General features: G+C 45.3%; 1 protein-coding gene across 4 annotated transcripts in view; it reads right to left on the bottom strand.

Moving 5' to 3' along the window:
- The window catches only part of cables1 (Cdk5 and Abl enzyme substrate 1), a 186,040-nt gene that overhangs the window by 66,834 nt on the left and 101,065 nt on the right, over positions 1-18,141 (bottom strand). For all 4 annotated transcript variants that reach the window (XM_078215926.1, XM_078215927.1, XM_078215928.1 and 1 more), the window contains one exon: positions 11,512-11,589. In XM_078215926.1, the coding sequence (XP_078072052.1) occupies positions 11,512-11,589 (78 nt within the window). The remainder of the gene's footprint in view (positions 1-11,511; positions 11,590-18,141) is intronic.

Below are 18,141 nucleotides of genomic sequence, written 5' to 3'. Positions count from 1 at the left end.
TTTGTGGCAGAGTGTGGTAAGATATGGAGAGAAGACTGGTGTGTTTCTCTCGCCAGAATCAACACTCTGCCATTTTTTGGTAAGAATTCCCCTCCCCCTCCCCAAACCAAGGTCTTGGAAAGTTAGTGGCAATATCTGAACAGCTGTGAATTTTTCTGAAATGATCCTATTGTGAAGAAAGCCTTTTGTAGGGGAATCTGCACTCTGTTATGGTTGTAAAACATCATCATCCATGAGACAGAATTGGTAATATTTGCTCCCTGTCTGGCACTTCTGTCATGTTCTAAAAAAAACATTAGTTTCTAAACTGTGGGCAACATTACACACATATCTGAACAAATCAATATGTTATTATTCCCAATTACTCAATGAGTATTGCTTCCTACATGACTAAATCCCTGTTTCACAATCTTAGAATGTCACAAGATATCACGCTGATAAAGATCGCATGAAAGGACACAATGGGTTTTAGTGTTACGAGTGTAGCTGTCTGATTGTAAAACGGATAATGAAACAAGAGAAGGCAAGTTGGCCCTTGATGATTCAGCTAATAGGTGCACTGCAGAGCACAGCTCCACACTGTTCAATAATATACATTTATATGATGCCTTTAACATGGTGAACTGTTCCAGGCACAAACAAAAGTTGGCACCAGGTCATGCGTGGAGATAGTCGGCCAGGTGACCAAATGTTTGGTCAAGGACGAAGGTTATGACGAGCATCTTCGAAGTAGACGGAGAGGCAGAGAGCTTTAGGGAGGGGCAGTTTCAGAGCTTTGGGCTCAGGCAGCTGAGAGCATAGTTGCCAAGGGTGGAACGGTGTAAATTGGGGATCGGCACCAGATTGGAAAGGTCCTATGTTTTTATCCTCGGATACATTCACTCCGTGACGATCTGATACATTCACTCTGACGATCGGATACATTCACTCTGTGACGATGGGATACATTCACTCTGTGACGATCTGATACATTCACTCTGACGATCGGATACATTCACTCTGTGACGATGGGATACATTCACTCTGTGACGATGGGATACATTCACTCTGTGACGATGGGATACATTCACTCTGTGACGATCGGATACATTCACTCTGTGACGATCGGATACATTCACTCTGTGACGATGGGATACATTCACTCTGTGACGATGGGATACATTCACTCTGTGACGATGGGATACATTCACTCCGTGACGATCTGATACATTCACTCTGTGACGATGGGATACATTCACTCTGTGACGATGGGATACATTCACTCTGTGATGATCGGATACATTCACTCTGTGACGTTCGGATACATTCACTCTGTGACGTTCGGATACATTCACTCTGTGACGTTCGGATACATTCACACTGTGACGATCGGATACATTCACTCTGTGACAATCGGATACATTCACTCTGTGACGTTCGGATACATTCACTCTGTGACGTTCGGATACATTCACTCTGTGACGATCGGATACATTCACTCTGTGATGATGGGATACATTCACTCTGTGACGATGGGATACATTCACTCTGTGACGATGGGATACATTCACTCTGATGATCGGATACATTCACTCTGTGACGATGAGATACATTCACTCTGTGACGATCGGATACATTCACTCTGTGACGTTCGGATACATTCACTCTGTGACGATGGGATACATTCACTCCGTGACGATCGGATACATTCACTCTGTGACGATCTGATAGAACATAGAACAGAGAAAAGCTACAGCACAAACAGGCCCTTCGGCCCACAAGTTGCACCGAACAATTTCCTTACCTTCTAGGCTCATCTATAACCCTCTATCTTACTAACCTCCATGAACCTATCTAAAAGTCTCTTAAAAGACTCAATTGAATCCGCTTCCACCACCCCTACCGGCAGCTGATTCCACGCACCCACCACCCTCTGAGTGAAAAACTTACCCCTAACATCTCCTCTATACCTACTCCCCAGCACCCTAAACCTGTGGCCTCTCGTGACAACCATTTCAGCCCTGGATAAAAGCCTCTGAGAATCCACTCTATCAATACCTTCCAACATCTTATACACCTCTATCAGGTCACCTCTCATCCTTCACCTCTCCAAGGAGAATAGACCTAGCTCTCTCAACCTATCCTCATAAGGCATATCACTTAATCCCGGCAACATCCTTGTAAATCTCCTCTGCACCCGTTCTATGGCTTCCACATCCTTTCTGTAATGAGGTGACCAGAACTGGGCACAGTACTCCATGTGGGTTCTGACCAGGGTCCTATACAGCTGCAGCATTGTCTCCCGATTTCTAAACTCAATTCCTCTATTGATGAAGGCCAGTATTCCATACGCCTTCTTAATCACAGCCTCTACCTACGACACCGCTTTGAGCGTCCTATGAACCCGGATCCCAAGATCCCTCTGATCTTCTACACTGCCAAGCGTCTTACCCTTAATATTATATTCTTCCATCCTATTCGACCTGCCAAAATGAACCACCACACACTTATCTGGGTTGAAGTCCATCTGCCACTTCTCCACCCAGTCTTGCATCTTATCTATGTCTCGTTGCAACTGCTGACATCCCTCTACACTATCCACAACACCTCCAACCTTTGTGTCATCAGCAAGCTTGCCAACCCATCCTTCCACTTCCTCATCCAGGTCATTTATAAAAATCACAAAGAGCAAGGGTCCCAGATCCCTGGGGCACCCCACTGGTCCACTCTGAAAAAGACCCATCTACGACCACTCTTTGCCTTCTGTGGACAAGCCAGTTCTGAATCCACAAAGCAATGTCCCCTTGTATCCCATGCCCCTTCACTTTCTCAATAAGCCTTGCATGGGGCATTCACTGATACATTCACTCTGTGACGATCTGATACATTGTACGCCATGACCCTATCTAATATACACTTACTGGGTGCTGAGTAAGTGTAGATTAGATAGGGGCATGGCGTACAAAGTATAGGGGAAGCATTCAGCTTCCACCTACCCTGGACATGGGCATCAGGAGATAGAGAGACAGGAGCCATCGGTCAGAAACAATCAGTGCCAGGTGGAGAATCTCAGTACCGTCCAGAGAGGAGGGAAAACATACAAATATAACTCCTTCACTGAACAGCCATTTTACACAGCCCAAACGTCACATACAACGGAAGCTGGGATCTCCTCTTCAACCCACTTAATGAGGTGCGAACCAGCAGCCAAGCAAAGCTGTTCCTATCCAAAAGGAGGGCTTAAGACGTTATAGTTGGCAACTTTGGGCCAAATGAGCATGCAATTGGATAATGGTTTTAAACTGACAAGAGAGTCTGTCCCTTTTAAATGTCGACACTTTAAGTGACAGCGACTGTAATTTCTTCCATAATGGCCATCTCTTTAAATCTCACTCACTATGTTTCCAGTCCAAACTCCAGGATTAATTCTGTACATACTAATCTGGTGCACTTGCACACACACATCTGCTTGTTGTGGAGTTGGTTCCAGGAAAAAAAGAGGACTTTTCCTGCAGCCACCTTTACAATTAGCTTTGCAGATGTTTCTGTGGCTAAAGCTCCATTTAAGAAACCTCTCCAGTCCAAACTGCCATGGTTCGGTTTGAATGGTCAATGCCCAATTTAGAATTTTCCCCTAAGCTGCGTTCGCTCCCCAAACTGGGCTGGATTAGCTGATCGCGGATGGTGGAGATCCCTCAAGAAGTATCTACAGATGCACCATAGAAAGCATTCTTTCTGGTTGTATCACAGCTTGGTATGGCTCCTGCTCTGCCCAAGACCGCAAGGCACTACAAAAGGTCATGAATGTAGCCCAGTCCATCACGCAAACCTGCCTCCCATCCATTGACTCTGTCTACACTTCCCGCTGCCTCAGCAAAGCAGCCAACATAACTAAGGACCCCATGCACCCCGGTCATTCTCTCTTTCACCTTCTTCCTTCGGGAAAAAGATACAAAAGTCTGAGGTCACGTACCAACCGACTTAAGAACAGCTACTTCCCTGCTGCATTCAGACTTTTGAATGCACTTACCTTGCATTAAGTTGATCTTTCTCTACACCCTAGCTATGACTAACACTACATTCTGCACTCTCTCATTTCCTTCTCTATGAACGGTATGTTTGTCTGTATAGCGCGCAAGAAACAATACTTTTCACTGTATACAAATACATGTGACAATAATAAACCAAATCAAAATCAATGCTCTGAGGGCTAAGAGGAGAAGATTCAGTCAGAGTTCCTGTTAGTCAGCACCTCTGCCAGAAAACACATCTATGGATGCACATGGTGACAGTGGTTAGCACTGATGCCTCACAGTGCCAAGAACCCGGGTTCGATTCCCGACTTGGGTCAGTGCCTTGTGGAGTTTGCACCTTCTCCCCGTGTCTGCATGGGTTTCCTCTGGGTGCTCCGGTTTCCTCCCACACTCCAAAGATGTGCAGGTTAGGTTGATTGGCCATGCTAAATTGACCCTAGCATTAGGGGGATTAGCAGGGTAAATGTATGGGGTTATGGGAATAGGGCCTGGGTGGGATTGTGGCCGGTACAGACTTGATGGGCCGAATGGCCTCCTTTGGTACTATAGGGATTGTATGATGCCAGTTGAGAACAGGATCAGGTTCGGAAGTGATGCTCCTATGGTTAAATGGCCTGCCAGCTCTCACTATCCAGGGGCACCTGTGAAGAATTACCTCTGGGGTGAGAGCAGAGAGAAGGCTACAGAATACATGCCACCATGAATCACCACCATTGCCGGGAGAGCAGAGTGTGGAGGGAAACAACAAAAGACAAGGAAAAAAACTCATGTATCATGGAGCTAGGGAATACCCAAAACAGAAACAGGTGAGGAGCTAAAACACTTCCACATTTCACAATGTCAGCTGAGATAATTAAAATGGCTGATAATTGCCTGTAGGTTTTCCAAACCACAGCATCATTTTTAGCGAATGTCCCTAAAGGAATATGGATGCACTCTCTGCTAAAAAGTCAAAGGCACGTCTGTTTTCTTTGGAAGTAACAGTCTGTTTAGAGAATAGAAAGTAAGTGATAGAAGCCTTTACAAAGTGCCTTCCACAACCTCGAATGCCCGAAAGTTCCTGAACACTTACTGAAGCGTGGTCACTGTTATAATGGTGGAAGCAGGATAGAATCTCCACACAGCATTAAGAGAAATGATCAGATCATCTGTTTTTGGTGGTGTGAGTTGAAGGATAAATGTTGGCCAAGACACTGCAGAGAGCTGCCCCGTTTTTCTTCCAATATTGCTGTAGGATCTTTGATGTTCATTTAAGAGGCTAGACGGAGCGTTGGTTTAACATCTCAACGAAAAAACACAGCAATTTCAACTGTGCAGCATTCCCTCAGTATTTCACTGATGTGCCAGCCTGGATTGTGTTCAAATTTCCAGAGCAGGACTTCAACCCGTGAATAACTTACTCGCCAATTTTTACCGATGTACCACAAAAAGCATAGTTTCCAGATGTATCACAGCTTGGTATGGCTCCTGCTCTGTCCAAGACCGCAAGAAACTACAAAGAGTTGTGAATGTAGCCCAGTCTGACACACAAACCAGCCTCCCATCCATTGACTCCATCTACACTTCCTGCTTCCTCGGAAAAGAAGCCAGCATAATCAAGGACCCCATGCACCCCTTCTTCCACCTTCTTCCACCTGGAAAAAGATATAATAGTCTGAGTTCACGTATCAACCGACTCAAGAACAGCTTCTTCCCTGCTGCCATCAGACTTTTGAATGGACACTAAGTTGATCTTTCTCGACACCCTAGCTAGGACTGTAACACTATATTCTGCACCCTCTCCTTTCCTTCTCTCCTATGCACTTTACAAAAGATCTGTTTTGTCTGTACAGTGCGCAAGAAACGATACTTTTCACTGTATCTCAATATATGTGACAATAATGAATCAAATCACGAGTGGGAGTGCGAGGTAACACTGAGCAAAAGCCAACACAAATTAGCTTCATTTGAAAACATGCATTTCAAAGCTGTAGATTTCTGCAATTTTTCTTGTCAGTTAGTTTAATTACACCCAGATTTTAATGACCAGTGAAACTAACGCCCTCCCATGCCTTGGAGGTCAGTGATTTTATAGTCTTAACGCATACAGATTTTGTTATTGCACATCCAGCTTTCCGGGATTCGAGGAGGGCTAATACTTCCTGACTTCCAGTCCGAGTGAAAGAGCCAACATTCTGTTTGCGTTGGTTCTCAGGTGTAAAAAAGGAGGTTACACGAGCGAGATCCAGTAATTGTGTGAAATACAATTACTAGAGAAATAATGCAGCGAGCCTGCTCATTAATTCCCGAATGTTTAGTCTACACTGAAACCTGTGGAGTATGATAGTACTCAACGTGCCTCCTGCAATCTCATGGGATTTCCGCTGCAGCTTTAATAACTCTGGCATTGTTATGCTCACACTTTGTTACATCGACATGCACAAAGTCATAAAATGTTGTCGTGTTCAGACACAAGGACTGTTAATCATATTGCGCCAGCTGGATGGAGACCGATTGTTTCCAAATAAAATGTACAAGATGACTGATGATGGGCATTACAGAAATAAATATCAGTGATCTAATTACTGCTGGTGATTAAAATGTTCACAGTGGTGTACGGCACTCGGAAGGGGTGGGGATGTGGGGGGGCACTTCAAGTTGATATTTGACATCAAAGTTTCAAAATGTATTTATTAGTGTCACAAGTAGGCTGACATTAACATTGCAATGAAGTAACTGTGAAAATCCCCTGGTCGCCACACTTCAGTGCCTGTTCGGGTACACTGAGGGAGTATTTAGCATGGCCACAATGTACCTAACCAGCATGTCTTTCGGAGCACCCGGAGGAAACCCATGCAGACACGGGGAGAACGTGCAGGCTCCACACAGACAATGACCCAAGCCAGGAGCTAGCGGTTCAAGAAGCAGCATGTGCTAATGAGCAACAAGATAGCGGTGCCAGGTTATCATCATGGATACTGATGAATCACATTGGTGTCCGCGATAAGCAGTAGGAACTATATTTCTTTAGTTGTGTGGCCACAGCAATATTAACCACTGATTTGATTTATTATTGTCACATGAATTGGGATACAGTGAAAAGTATTGTTTCTTGCACACTATACAGACAAAGCATACTGTTCTTAGAGTACATAAGGGAGAAGGAAAGGAGAGAGTGCAGGATGTGTTACAGTCATAGCTAGGGTGTAGAGAAAGATCAACTTAATATAAGGCCAGACAATTCAAAAGTCTGATGGCAGCAGGGAAGAAGCTGTTTTTGAGTCGGTTGGTACGTGACCTCAGACTTTTGTATCTTTTTCCCGACGGAAGAAGGTGGAAGAGAGAATGTCCAGGGTGCGTGGGGTCCTTGATTACGCTGGCTGCTTTTCCGAGGCAGTGGCAAGTGTAGACAGAGTCAATGGGTGGGAGGCTGGTTTGTGTGATGGACTGGACTTCATTCACGACCCTTTGTAGTTTCTTGCGGTCTTGGACAGAGCAGGAGCCATACCAAGCTGTGATACAACTGAAAGGATGCTTTCTACGGTGCATCTATCTCGGTAATGCTCAACAATGAAAACTATTTTAATGGACATGCCGGTAAGCTCTGAAATTCCTCGGTAATCCATCTGTGATGGAGCCCACAGCTGCCCTTGTGGAGGCTGCTGCCACTCCACTCACTCAGTCCACTGGGTATCTCTGCAGTGCCACGCCACACTGGAAACCAAGGCATGCCACTGGCCATCATTCGTCCTATAAGAGGCCAAGAGCAGCGACGGTCCTTGCAAGGCACAGAGGACATTTTCAGGAACTGCAGAAACCCAGCATAACCGGATCTTTGATACCAAAACAAAACACTGTGGACATTGGAAATCTGAAAGAAAAACTGAAAATGCTGGAAGCACTCAGCGTGTCTGGCAGCTTCTGGGGAGACATTACGAGAGTTAACGTTTCATGCTGAAGGCCCTTTGTTGGAACTTGGCCAGAGTTACAGCGGAGCAACTGCAGATTCCCTGAGGAATTTCAGGGCCATTGTATATAAATGGGCGGGAATTCTCTGGCCCCACACGCCATGCTCTGCCAGGGCTGGAACTTCCGGTCCCGCCACAGTCAATAGAGTTTCCCACTGGCCCTGCTGATGGAGGGTTGCCATCGGCAGGGCTGGAAGATCCCTCCGGCAGTAAACAGCCAGAAAATCCCGCCCAAAATTTCAATCCAATTGTACGATAGCAGGAGAGAACATGGAATGCCCCACAGTGCGTTAGTGTTCCAGCGCTTTGCACGGCATGTATATTGTATAATTATTGGTAACTAATGCTAAAATATACAGGTGACAATACTTTGCATCCAATTTCAATTCAGAACATTTTCTTTGGCTCCATTAAGTAGCCTGCCTATCACCTAACTGGAAAGTGGCCAATTGTTAATTTATTCATAATTAAAGTTGGGGCTGCTTTTTTTTGTTTCGGCTAACCTGCAAATACGCCAACTTCTAAGATTGTAATTTCCCCTACATCCCCATTGAAATGAAGATTCCCCGTGGTGTCCTTTTCGAGATATTTCTTTCTTCCCCGGGTCTCAAAACAGCGGAGTTCCTTAGGCCATCCTTCACTTCAGGATTTTAAAACACGAGTTTTGTATCATCCAGTCGCCACCCCGCTGATTCACCTCGTTTCTCTTCACTCTGTTCATCTCACTATGTTCAATTCGGTGTCGCACCGGTGGACTGTTGCATTGTCAGGGTGGTGTCTTTCAGCTTTTAAACAAAGTCAACGGTGTTGAAGAGATTTTGCCACACAATTTAAGGAGCAGAGAGCTCTCCGAGTGTCCTGGCTAATTGCCTTTCCCTAATCAAAATCACAAAAAGTAGTTTACCTGGTGCCACTGCTATTTGTGGGCTTTTGCTGTGCACAGGGATGCCAACTTTGTTGACACACCGATCACCCTACTTCAAAGTAACTCACCGTGAAGCGCTTTGAGACATTTTAAATCATTTTTAAACAGACTTAAGTGCTACACAAAAGAAATCTTCTTCTGTATGATGAGCTTCAGACAGTTCTTTCTCAGTTAGGACTAAAATATTGAAGAAAGGGTTACCTCACGATAGCGCTAACGGGCTTCATGTGTACAACTTGCTAATTCGAGGATGCAAGGCTGGAATTGGAGTTCCTTTTCACCATCTTCACTGAGCAGCTAGCAGACCCAGTTGGCCAGACAGCGGCACAAAGTCCATCGCTCCTTAAGTACGGAGCACTGGACGACGAGTGGATCGCTGTCAAGATCAACTTCCTGTGGTGTACACCCAATGCAACCCAGTGCGAGGCAAAATAACAGCTCAGCATTTGCCAATAAACCCTCGAATTAAAACGTTATTTTAAGTCTTGTTTTTTTGGGGGGAGTTTGAAATTGACAGCTAAATTTTGTTTTTTGCAGCAGATTTTAATGTTTGTGTTGTCTACTGATGGGGGATGATATCATGCAGGTTCATGTTTTGTGACCAGAAGCAGACATTACACGCTTGAAATAGGCTTGTTTTGTCTAAAATGTTTTTTTTAAAACACTAAAAGGTAATAACTGCTGAGCGCATTATCCGTTCCGTCTCTGAAAGAAGCCTGTACTTTGGGGGCTTGTTGTCTGCAAATTAGCAACTCTGGTTAACTATATAATAATAGAGAGAGCACAGTGTAATCCATCAGGGATAACGCACTGAGTGCCCCGGTATGTGACGAGCCGCTATTTAAGAGCAAGTTCTTTCTTTCTGTCTTTGGATGTTTTTCCTCCTTTCCATCAACCCTTCGAGAACCAAAGGAACCAGAGAAATCTCTGCCACAATGGGATGACCCAGTTCTTTTCATTTATTTATGTGTGTCACAAGTCGGCTTACATTAACAATGCAATGAAGTTACTGTGGAAATCCCCTAATCGCCAAACTCCAGTGCCTGTTCGAGTACACCAAGGGAGAATTTAGCACGGCCAATGCACCTAACCAGCACGGTCTTTCGGATTGTGGGAGGAAACTGGAGCACCCGGAGGAAACCCACACAGACATGGGGAGAACGTGCAGACTCCGCACAAACAGTGACCCAAGCCGGGAACTGAACCCCAGTCCTGTGAGGCAGCAGTGCTAACCACTGTGCCACCGTGTCGCCCAATTTCTAAAGAATAAATGATGTTTCAGTAATAAAACTATTTCAGTATCTGAAGTTAGTGTAACGTTCTGAGTAAAACATACACTTAGCTAAAAATAAATAAAATTCTGATGACTCTGTCCTCCATCTAAACTCACTTTTTTTCTATTCTGCATCCTTCTTACAAGTTCAACATATCGCATCTTTCGTGATGTCGTGGCATCTCAAAAGTGCTTTAATTAAGTACTTTTGAAAGGCAGTCACAGTTGTAATGCGGGAACCATGGTGGCCATTTTGCAAGTTCCGCCAAAGAGAAATGTAATAACGAACGGATAATCTTTTTCCATAATGTAGGTTGGGATAAATATTGGTTAGGATGTCTGGGAGAGCTCCCCTGCTCTCCTTCAAGATAGTACCAGAAATCTAACTGAGAACAAGGCCCCAGGTTTAACATCTCATTAAAACCCAACACTTCTGACAATGCAGCTTTCCCTCAGTACTGCACGGGAGCATCAGGCTAGATTTTGGGCTCTGGAATGAGAACAGTACCCACAATGTTTTGACTAAGATGCAAGATTGCGAACACAGAACCATGGCTGTCATATTATATCCTTAATGATCTCTTTGCTCGAACAAAACTCTTAAACGTTCTGGTTGCTTCATATTTTTCCCCCCTGACTGCAGGTACCATTCTCAAGACAAGTGCAATTTTTTTCCAATTATACGATGCTTCCTCTTTAGTCTGGCAAAAAAAGCAGGTAGGTCCCTGGCTTCTGCTCCTCTCCTTCCTGTGCATCCTGCCCTTGATGTTGGGATGAAGAGCCCTCTGCCTCTTCTGCGACATCGTCATCCCTTTCCTCCTAACAATATTATGAATGATTGGAGTGTTTCCTGATTGCTGTCCCAAGTGGCTTCATCAAATTCAACCATGCGCGTAAAATGACACATTAGTCCCAGAGGCCTCGTTATTTTTGTCCTTGCCCTCTGTCTGCAGATGCCTAACAGGAGTCACAAGGCGTGACCGCAAGGAATATCCTTGATCACTGATCAACCATCTGTGCATACAACTCCGAGTTACCAAGGTAGATTGTCACGTGTTAAAAATGATAGCCTCCCGGGTTTTGAAGCAATAATGTGATATCACACGCGAGCTAACAGTTCATCGACATATTATTGAAAAAAAAATCAATACACATTTTGGAATACAGAAACATTCTACTGCCCAGAATGAGGAACTCGATGTTTTTTGTAGCTCATGATCGGTTATATCGCTCAGAATTACATGTGAACTGATCATGCTTTTCACATTCTCAATATGTAGGACACCATATAAATTTAAAGCCATGAATAGTCATCACACCCTGTGGAAGATGTGACGTCTCTTGTATACTCACCCTGTCTGAGTGTTGTCTCGATACGGCATTACTGAAAACACAGAGCAGAAGGATCTCTTGCCGCTGATTAGCACTATCCTAAAAAAAGTAGAAACGAACAGTCACTCACACTTTGCTTTGACTTTCTCAGCGAACACAATGCACAAGGTGGATTAGTCACAGTACATGGCTGCCCGATGACAACCATCGTATCTTTTCATTAAAAAAAAGAGATAATGAGAGTGCTGGAAATCTGAAATAAAAACTGGACATACTCAGCAAGTCTGGCAGCATCCCCGTGGAGAGAAAAACAGTGAACAATTTCTGATCAAAGGGCGTCAACCTGAAAGATAAACTCTTCCTCTCAATCCAGAAACCAGTTCCAAACGTGGTGCAGGCAGACTATCAGTTTGCACTCGACAACTGTGTTCTCCAACATCGATTATTGAAAGCGGTAAACACAAACCCCTGAAGAGGCCGCCGGGTTCATGCTACTGGTGAAAGTTCTTTGCCTGCCAGTAACAGAGACTGGGAATTCATGGGCAGCACAGGTGATACGACAGATGGCACAGCGGGAAGCACTGCTGCCTTGCAGAGCCAGAGACCTGGGTTCAATTCCAGCCTTCGGTGACTGTGTGTGGAGCTTGCGCGTTCTCCCCGTGTCAGTGTGGGTTTTGTCCGGGTGCTCGGGTTTCCTACCGCAGTCCGAAGATGTGCGGGTTAGGTGAATTGGCCACGTTAAATTGCCCCTTAGTGTCCCCAGATGTTAAGTTTAAGGGGAATTAGCGAGATAAATGTGTGGAGTTACGAAGATAGGGCAGGAAGTGGGCCAGGGTAAGATGCTCTGTTGGAGAGTCAGTGCAGACTCAATGGGTTGAATAGCCTCTTTCTGCACTGCAGGGATCATAGTGTTTCTGATATGTATTACAGGTGGGGGCAAGAGGAGGTAAAACATTCTGCAGTGTAACTCTGAAAATTATCCTTTACCCAACTTGAACTTGTCCAAGACTTCAGTACTTTCTTATCCAGGAAGTACAAGAGGTCTTTTACACTCCTGGACAGGAGACAAGCTCCCTGTTAGAAGTCTTTCTCCAGCCTCTAACATTCCTCTGTTTCAGCCTTTCTCGTCAGTACTATCATCTTTTATCCTCTAAACTTTCCTTGCTTGATTTCTTTTATTTTTTTCTTAAACTTGTTCGTGGAATGTGGGCATCGCTGGCAAGATCAGCAATTGCTGCTACTGAACGTGATGGTGAGCTATCTTCTTATACGACTGCAGTCCATCTGACATAGGTATATCTACATTGCTGTTAAGGAGGGAACACCAGGATTTTGATCCCGCGACAATGAAAGAACGGCGATATGGTGCCAAGTCAGGACGGTGTGCCACTTGGAGGGGAACCTGAAGGTGATGGTGTTCTCGTGCGCCACTGTCCTTGTCCTTTGAGCTAGCAGGTTGAAAGACGGTGTCCTACACACACTTTTCCTCTTCGCAACGTTAAAACCTGGAGTTATTACACATTGTGTTTCTCCAACACAATATTTTCCAGGTGAAAATTGCATTGGACTCTATTTAGTCTTCATCATTCCTTCTCATACCTTTTAATGAGTGTATTTAAGACAGAGATAGATAGGCTCTTGATTGAAAGGGGATCAGAGGTTACGGGGAAAAGACGGGAGAATGGGGTTGAGAAACTTATCAGCCATGATTGAATGGCGGAGCAGACCCGATGGGCCAAATGGCCTCATTCTGCTCCTATATCTTATGGTCTTAAAACCGGAGGTGCACTCCACTGAATCAAACCCTTCCTGATTTACTCAGTCTTCTACTCTGACCAACCTTGGAAACTTGGGCTCACAACATCGGTCGCTCAAGAAAAACTAAAACCTTTCCCACAGCCCTTATTATAAGAATCAAAGCTTGCTGATGAGTTTTTCTTTTCGTCACCGGGATGAAAACTGAACGGGATCTGTAACAAACACCACTGCATTACTGCCCAGGCGATGAAGTCAAAAACTCCCCTCACTGTAAATGCGAAACAAACCTGCATTAGGTGTCCTCGACGCAAAGTATTCGCATTTACAATACCTGTACATTTTATAGTGGGGGGTGCGGGGTGGCACAGTGGTTAGCACTGCTGGCTCACAGCGCCAGGGACCCGGGTTCGATTCCCGGCTTGGGTCACTGTCTGTGCAGAGCCTGAACATTCTCCCCGTGTCTACGTGGGTTTTCTCCGAGTGCTCCGGCTTTCTCCCACAGTCCGAAAGACGTGCTGGTTAGGTGCATTGGCCATGCTACATTCTCCCTCAGTACCTGAACAGGTGCCGGAGTGTGGTGACTAGGGGATTTTCACAGTAACTTCACTGTAGTGTTAATGTAAGCCTGACGAGGGAAGGGCCGTGGATGTTGTCTATATGGACTTTAGTAAAGCGTTTGACAAAGTCCCTCATGGTAGGCTGGTGAAAAAGGTTGGATCTCATGGGATAAAGGGGGAGGTGGCTGGATGGGTGGAGAACTGGCTTGGTCACAGAAGACAGAGGGTGGTAGTGGAAGGGTCTTTTTCCGGCTGGAGGCCTGTGACTAGTGGTGTTCCGCAGGGCTCTGTATTGGGACCTCTGCTGTTTGTGATTTATATAAATGATCTGGAAGAAGGTGTAACTGGGGTGATCAGTAAGTTTGCGGACGACACAAAATTGGCAGGACTTGCAGATAGTGAGGAGCATTGTCAGAAGCTACAGAAGGATATAGATAGGCTGGAAATTTGGGCAAAGAAATGGCAGATGGAGTTCAATCCTGATAAATGCGAAGTGATGCATTTTGGTAGAAATAATGTAGGGAGGAGCTATACGATAAATGGCAGAACCATAAAGGGTGTAGATACGCAGAGGGACCTGGGTGTGCAAGTCCACAGATCCTTGAAGGTGACGTCACAGGTGGAGAAGGTGGTGAAGAAGGCATATGGCATGCTTGCCTTTATAGGACGGGGCATAGAGTATAAAAGTTGGGGTCTGATGTTGCAGATGTATAGAACGTTGGTTCGGCCGCATTTGGAATACTGCGTCCAGTTCTGGTCGCCACACTACCAGAAGGATGTGGAGGCTTTGGAGAGAGTACAGAGGAGGTTTACCAGGATGTTGCCTGGTATGGAGGGGCTTAGTTATGAGGAGAGATTGGGTAAACTGGGGTTGTTCTCCCTGGAAAGACGGAGGATGAGGGGAGACTTAATAGAGGTGTTTAAAATTATGAAAGGCATAGATAGGGTGAACGGTGGGAAGCTTTTCCCCAGGTCGGTGGTGACGTTCACGAGGGGTCATAGGTTCAAGGTGAAGGGGGGGAGGTTTAACACAGATATCAGAAGGACATATTTTACACAGAGGGTGGTGGGGGCCTGGAATGCGCTGCCAGGCAAGGTGGTGGAGGCGGACACACTGGGAACGTTTAAGACTTATCTAGACAGCCATATGAACGGAGTGGGAATGGAGGGATACAAAAGAATGGTCTAGTTTGGACCAGGGAGCGGCGCGGGCTTGGAGGGCCGAAGGGCCTGTTCCTGTGCTGTATTGTTCTTTGTTCTTGCGACACTAATAAATAAACAATGACTGAATAGCCTCCTTCAGTATTGAAACCTGTAAACAGCACGCATTTCAATTTTCATTAAAATACAACTTTTTACCTCTCTCTCTGGCACCCCCTCCCACCCCACCTCTGCACTCCCCACCCCCACCCTCCCCGCTATCAAATGTACAGGTAATACAGATAAATCCACAGTTTTCTTGATCGTTTGTGAGACACACTTAATCCAATGCTTTGTAACCCAGGTTGGGCTATTCTGAAGAACCAACACCGGTCTAACAACGGGTAAGCAAAGATCTCTCATGTTACCTCATATCGGAATTCGTGGCATATATTTTCCATTATCTTATACAGTAACAGCAAACCTGTACTGCCCCCTTACACAGAGGGTAACAAGGAAAGAATTATGTTGTGTAATCCTTGTACTGCACCAGCCTCCTGCACACTGCTCACCCTCGCCATGACGCGCCCACTGGGACACGGGAGGTTGAGAGATTTTGGGTCATGATTAATTTGTTCGATTGAACAAGAATGAGAAACATATTAAATCACTGAGGCCCCGCTGTTCAGATTGAACATTTTGGGAGTTATGTGCTAATAGCGGCTTTTGATGAATGAGTTTATGTGGTAGACTGTATGGAAATGACCCTCAGCTACACTTATTCCTACAGTACCCCAGTAACCACAAAGGAATTAGATTATAATTCATGCAAAGCTTTAGTTAAATTAGTTTCTTTGTAAACTTTTAGATGCAAAAACTCGAATGTCACAGGCAGATACTTCTGGTGAACTAGAGTTTGGCATGACTTTAGTTTTCCATCGGCTGAATAACCCCTTTGCGTCAGTGAACCCTGAAAAGTTGCATAAACATTGATTCTCCAAAGAGAGAGCAGTTATTTGTGATGAAAGATTGAATTACTTCTTCTTTCATACTGTGAGGAGGGGTGAAATAATGTTCCTTGGTCACATACCGCCCATGTGGATGACTGAGATGAGGGGGCTGGATGGAACATACCCAAGTTTACTGATGCATCGCTGGATACGAATGCAAACTGTGAGGAGGAGCAGAGAGGCTGCACCAGGATTTAGCCAGGTTAAGTGTGTGGACAGAAACGTGCCAGATTTTATGCTGGAATCTAATGTGGAAGATTGAGAAGTTATTCACTTTGATAGGAAGAGTAAAAAAGCAGAGCATTTTTGAAATGGAGTGGAGAGAGAGAGAGGGGGGGGGGGGGGCTGTGGGAAGCAGGGGATTCCAGAGGGATGTGCATGCCCGTATCCAGGAATCACAAAAAGTTAATACAGTTATGAAAGCAGAGAGTGGTTGGGGTGTGGAATGGACTGCCTGCAGTGATAGTGGAGTCAGACACTTTAGGAACATTTAAGCGGTTATTGGATGGGCACATGGAGCACACCAGGATGATAGGGAGTGGGATACCTTGATCTTGGTTTCAGATAAAGCTCGGCACAACATCGTGGGCCGAAGGGCCTGTTCTGTGCTATACTGTTCTATGTTCTATAGTGCCAATTCTAGCAGAGCAATGTAGACTTATGCCAAATTCCCAGGGGGCAGGCAACATCGCGGACCGTTAACTTTGCAATCTGCACAGCTTTCTTCATTAATAACATTTTAAAGACCAAGGCTTTGCTAAACTGGGAATCAGTAGATGTCAGTGAGCACAGGGATGAATGGAATTTGGTTTGATTGAGTTAGGACACTAAACACAGTTTTGAATAAGTTCCTGACTTTGTTGTACAACCTCGAAATAATGCTTTCAGTCACAGTGAAGGTCCCTTTGTTCCAGCAACGTGACCAAGGAAAAAAGTCCACATGGTCCACATTACAGCAACTAGCATCAAAGAATCCATAGAATCCTTACAGTGCAGAAGGAGGCCACTTGGCCCATCGAGTCTGCACCGACACTCTGACAGAGCATCTTACCTAGCCCCTATCCCCATAAACCCACATATTTACCTCGCTAACTTCCCTAACCTACACATCTTGGGATATTAAGGAGCAATTTAGCATGGCCAATCCACCTAACCTGCACATCTTTGGACTGTGGGAGGAAAGTGGAGCACCCAGAGGAAACCCACGCAGACATGGGGAGAATGTGCAAACTCCACACAGACAGTGACCTGAGGCCGGAATTGAACCCGGGTCCCTGGCACTGTGAGGCAGCAGTGCTAACCATTGTGCCCCCCTTAAAATTCATAGGATTCACTTAAATGTAGGTAACCGAGAAGCGGGCACTATCATAGAATCATAGAATCCCTACAGTGCAGAAAGAGGCCATTTGGCCCATCGGGTCTGCACCGACCACAATCCCACCCAGGCCCTACCCCCATATCCCTATATATTTTACCCGCTAATCCCTCTAATCTACGCATCTCAGGACACTAAGGGGCAATTTTAGCAAGGCCAATCAACCTAACCTGCACATCTTTGGACTGTGGGAGGAAACCAGAGCACCCGGAGGAAACCCACGCAGACACGAGGAGAATGTGGAAACTCCACACAGACAGTGACCCAAGCCAGGAACCTGTGATGCAGCAGTGCTAACCACTGTGCTACCGTGCCGCCCTTTGTTTGCCCATATTCCCATTATCACATCTAAATGCCCTCATGCACACATCTGAACCAGTCAAGTAATCGGTGCATCTAAAAGTTGAGGTTTGACACTGGGGTGTCCAACATCAATCCTTGTTCAGCCTCTTCTATCTCCTTTGAGGAAGCATGGTTAAAGCGAGGCTCAAAAAGGCACACACACTCGGTCCAGAATGGTGACTGGATTGGAATATGAAAAAAGGATCGCAAGTTCCTTGCCTTCCTTCCAACGTAATCAGAAGTTTCATATTGCTGTTCCACATCAGCTTGGTATGTAGATGGGCAAGGTTACACAACTCGTATAGTTTCTCTTACTGATAGTGCTCAAGCCAATAATTTACATGGCTCTGAATGCTCAGTCTATTGGCAGAAAGCAGAACCTGGTTGCCTCAGGGCAAACACTGAACAATGGGCTGCAAGCCACTGAGGTATCTTCTGGAACTCATTTGGATGAGATTTAAATAAGAAC

This window comes from Mustelus asterias, chromosome 7 (genome assembly GCF_964213995.1).
Source record: "Mustelus asterias chromosome 7, sMusAst1.hap1.1, whole genome shotgun sequence".
Classification (NCBI taxonomy): Eukaryota; Metazoa; Chordata; class Chondrichthyes; order Carcharhiniformes; family Triakidae; genus Mustelus; species Mustelus asterias.
The sequence above is the reverse complement of the archived record's forward strand: the minus strand, read 5'-3'. Positions and strand labels throughout refer to the sequence as shown.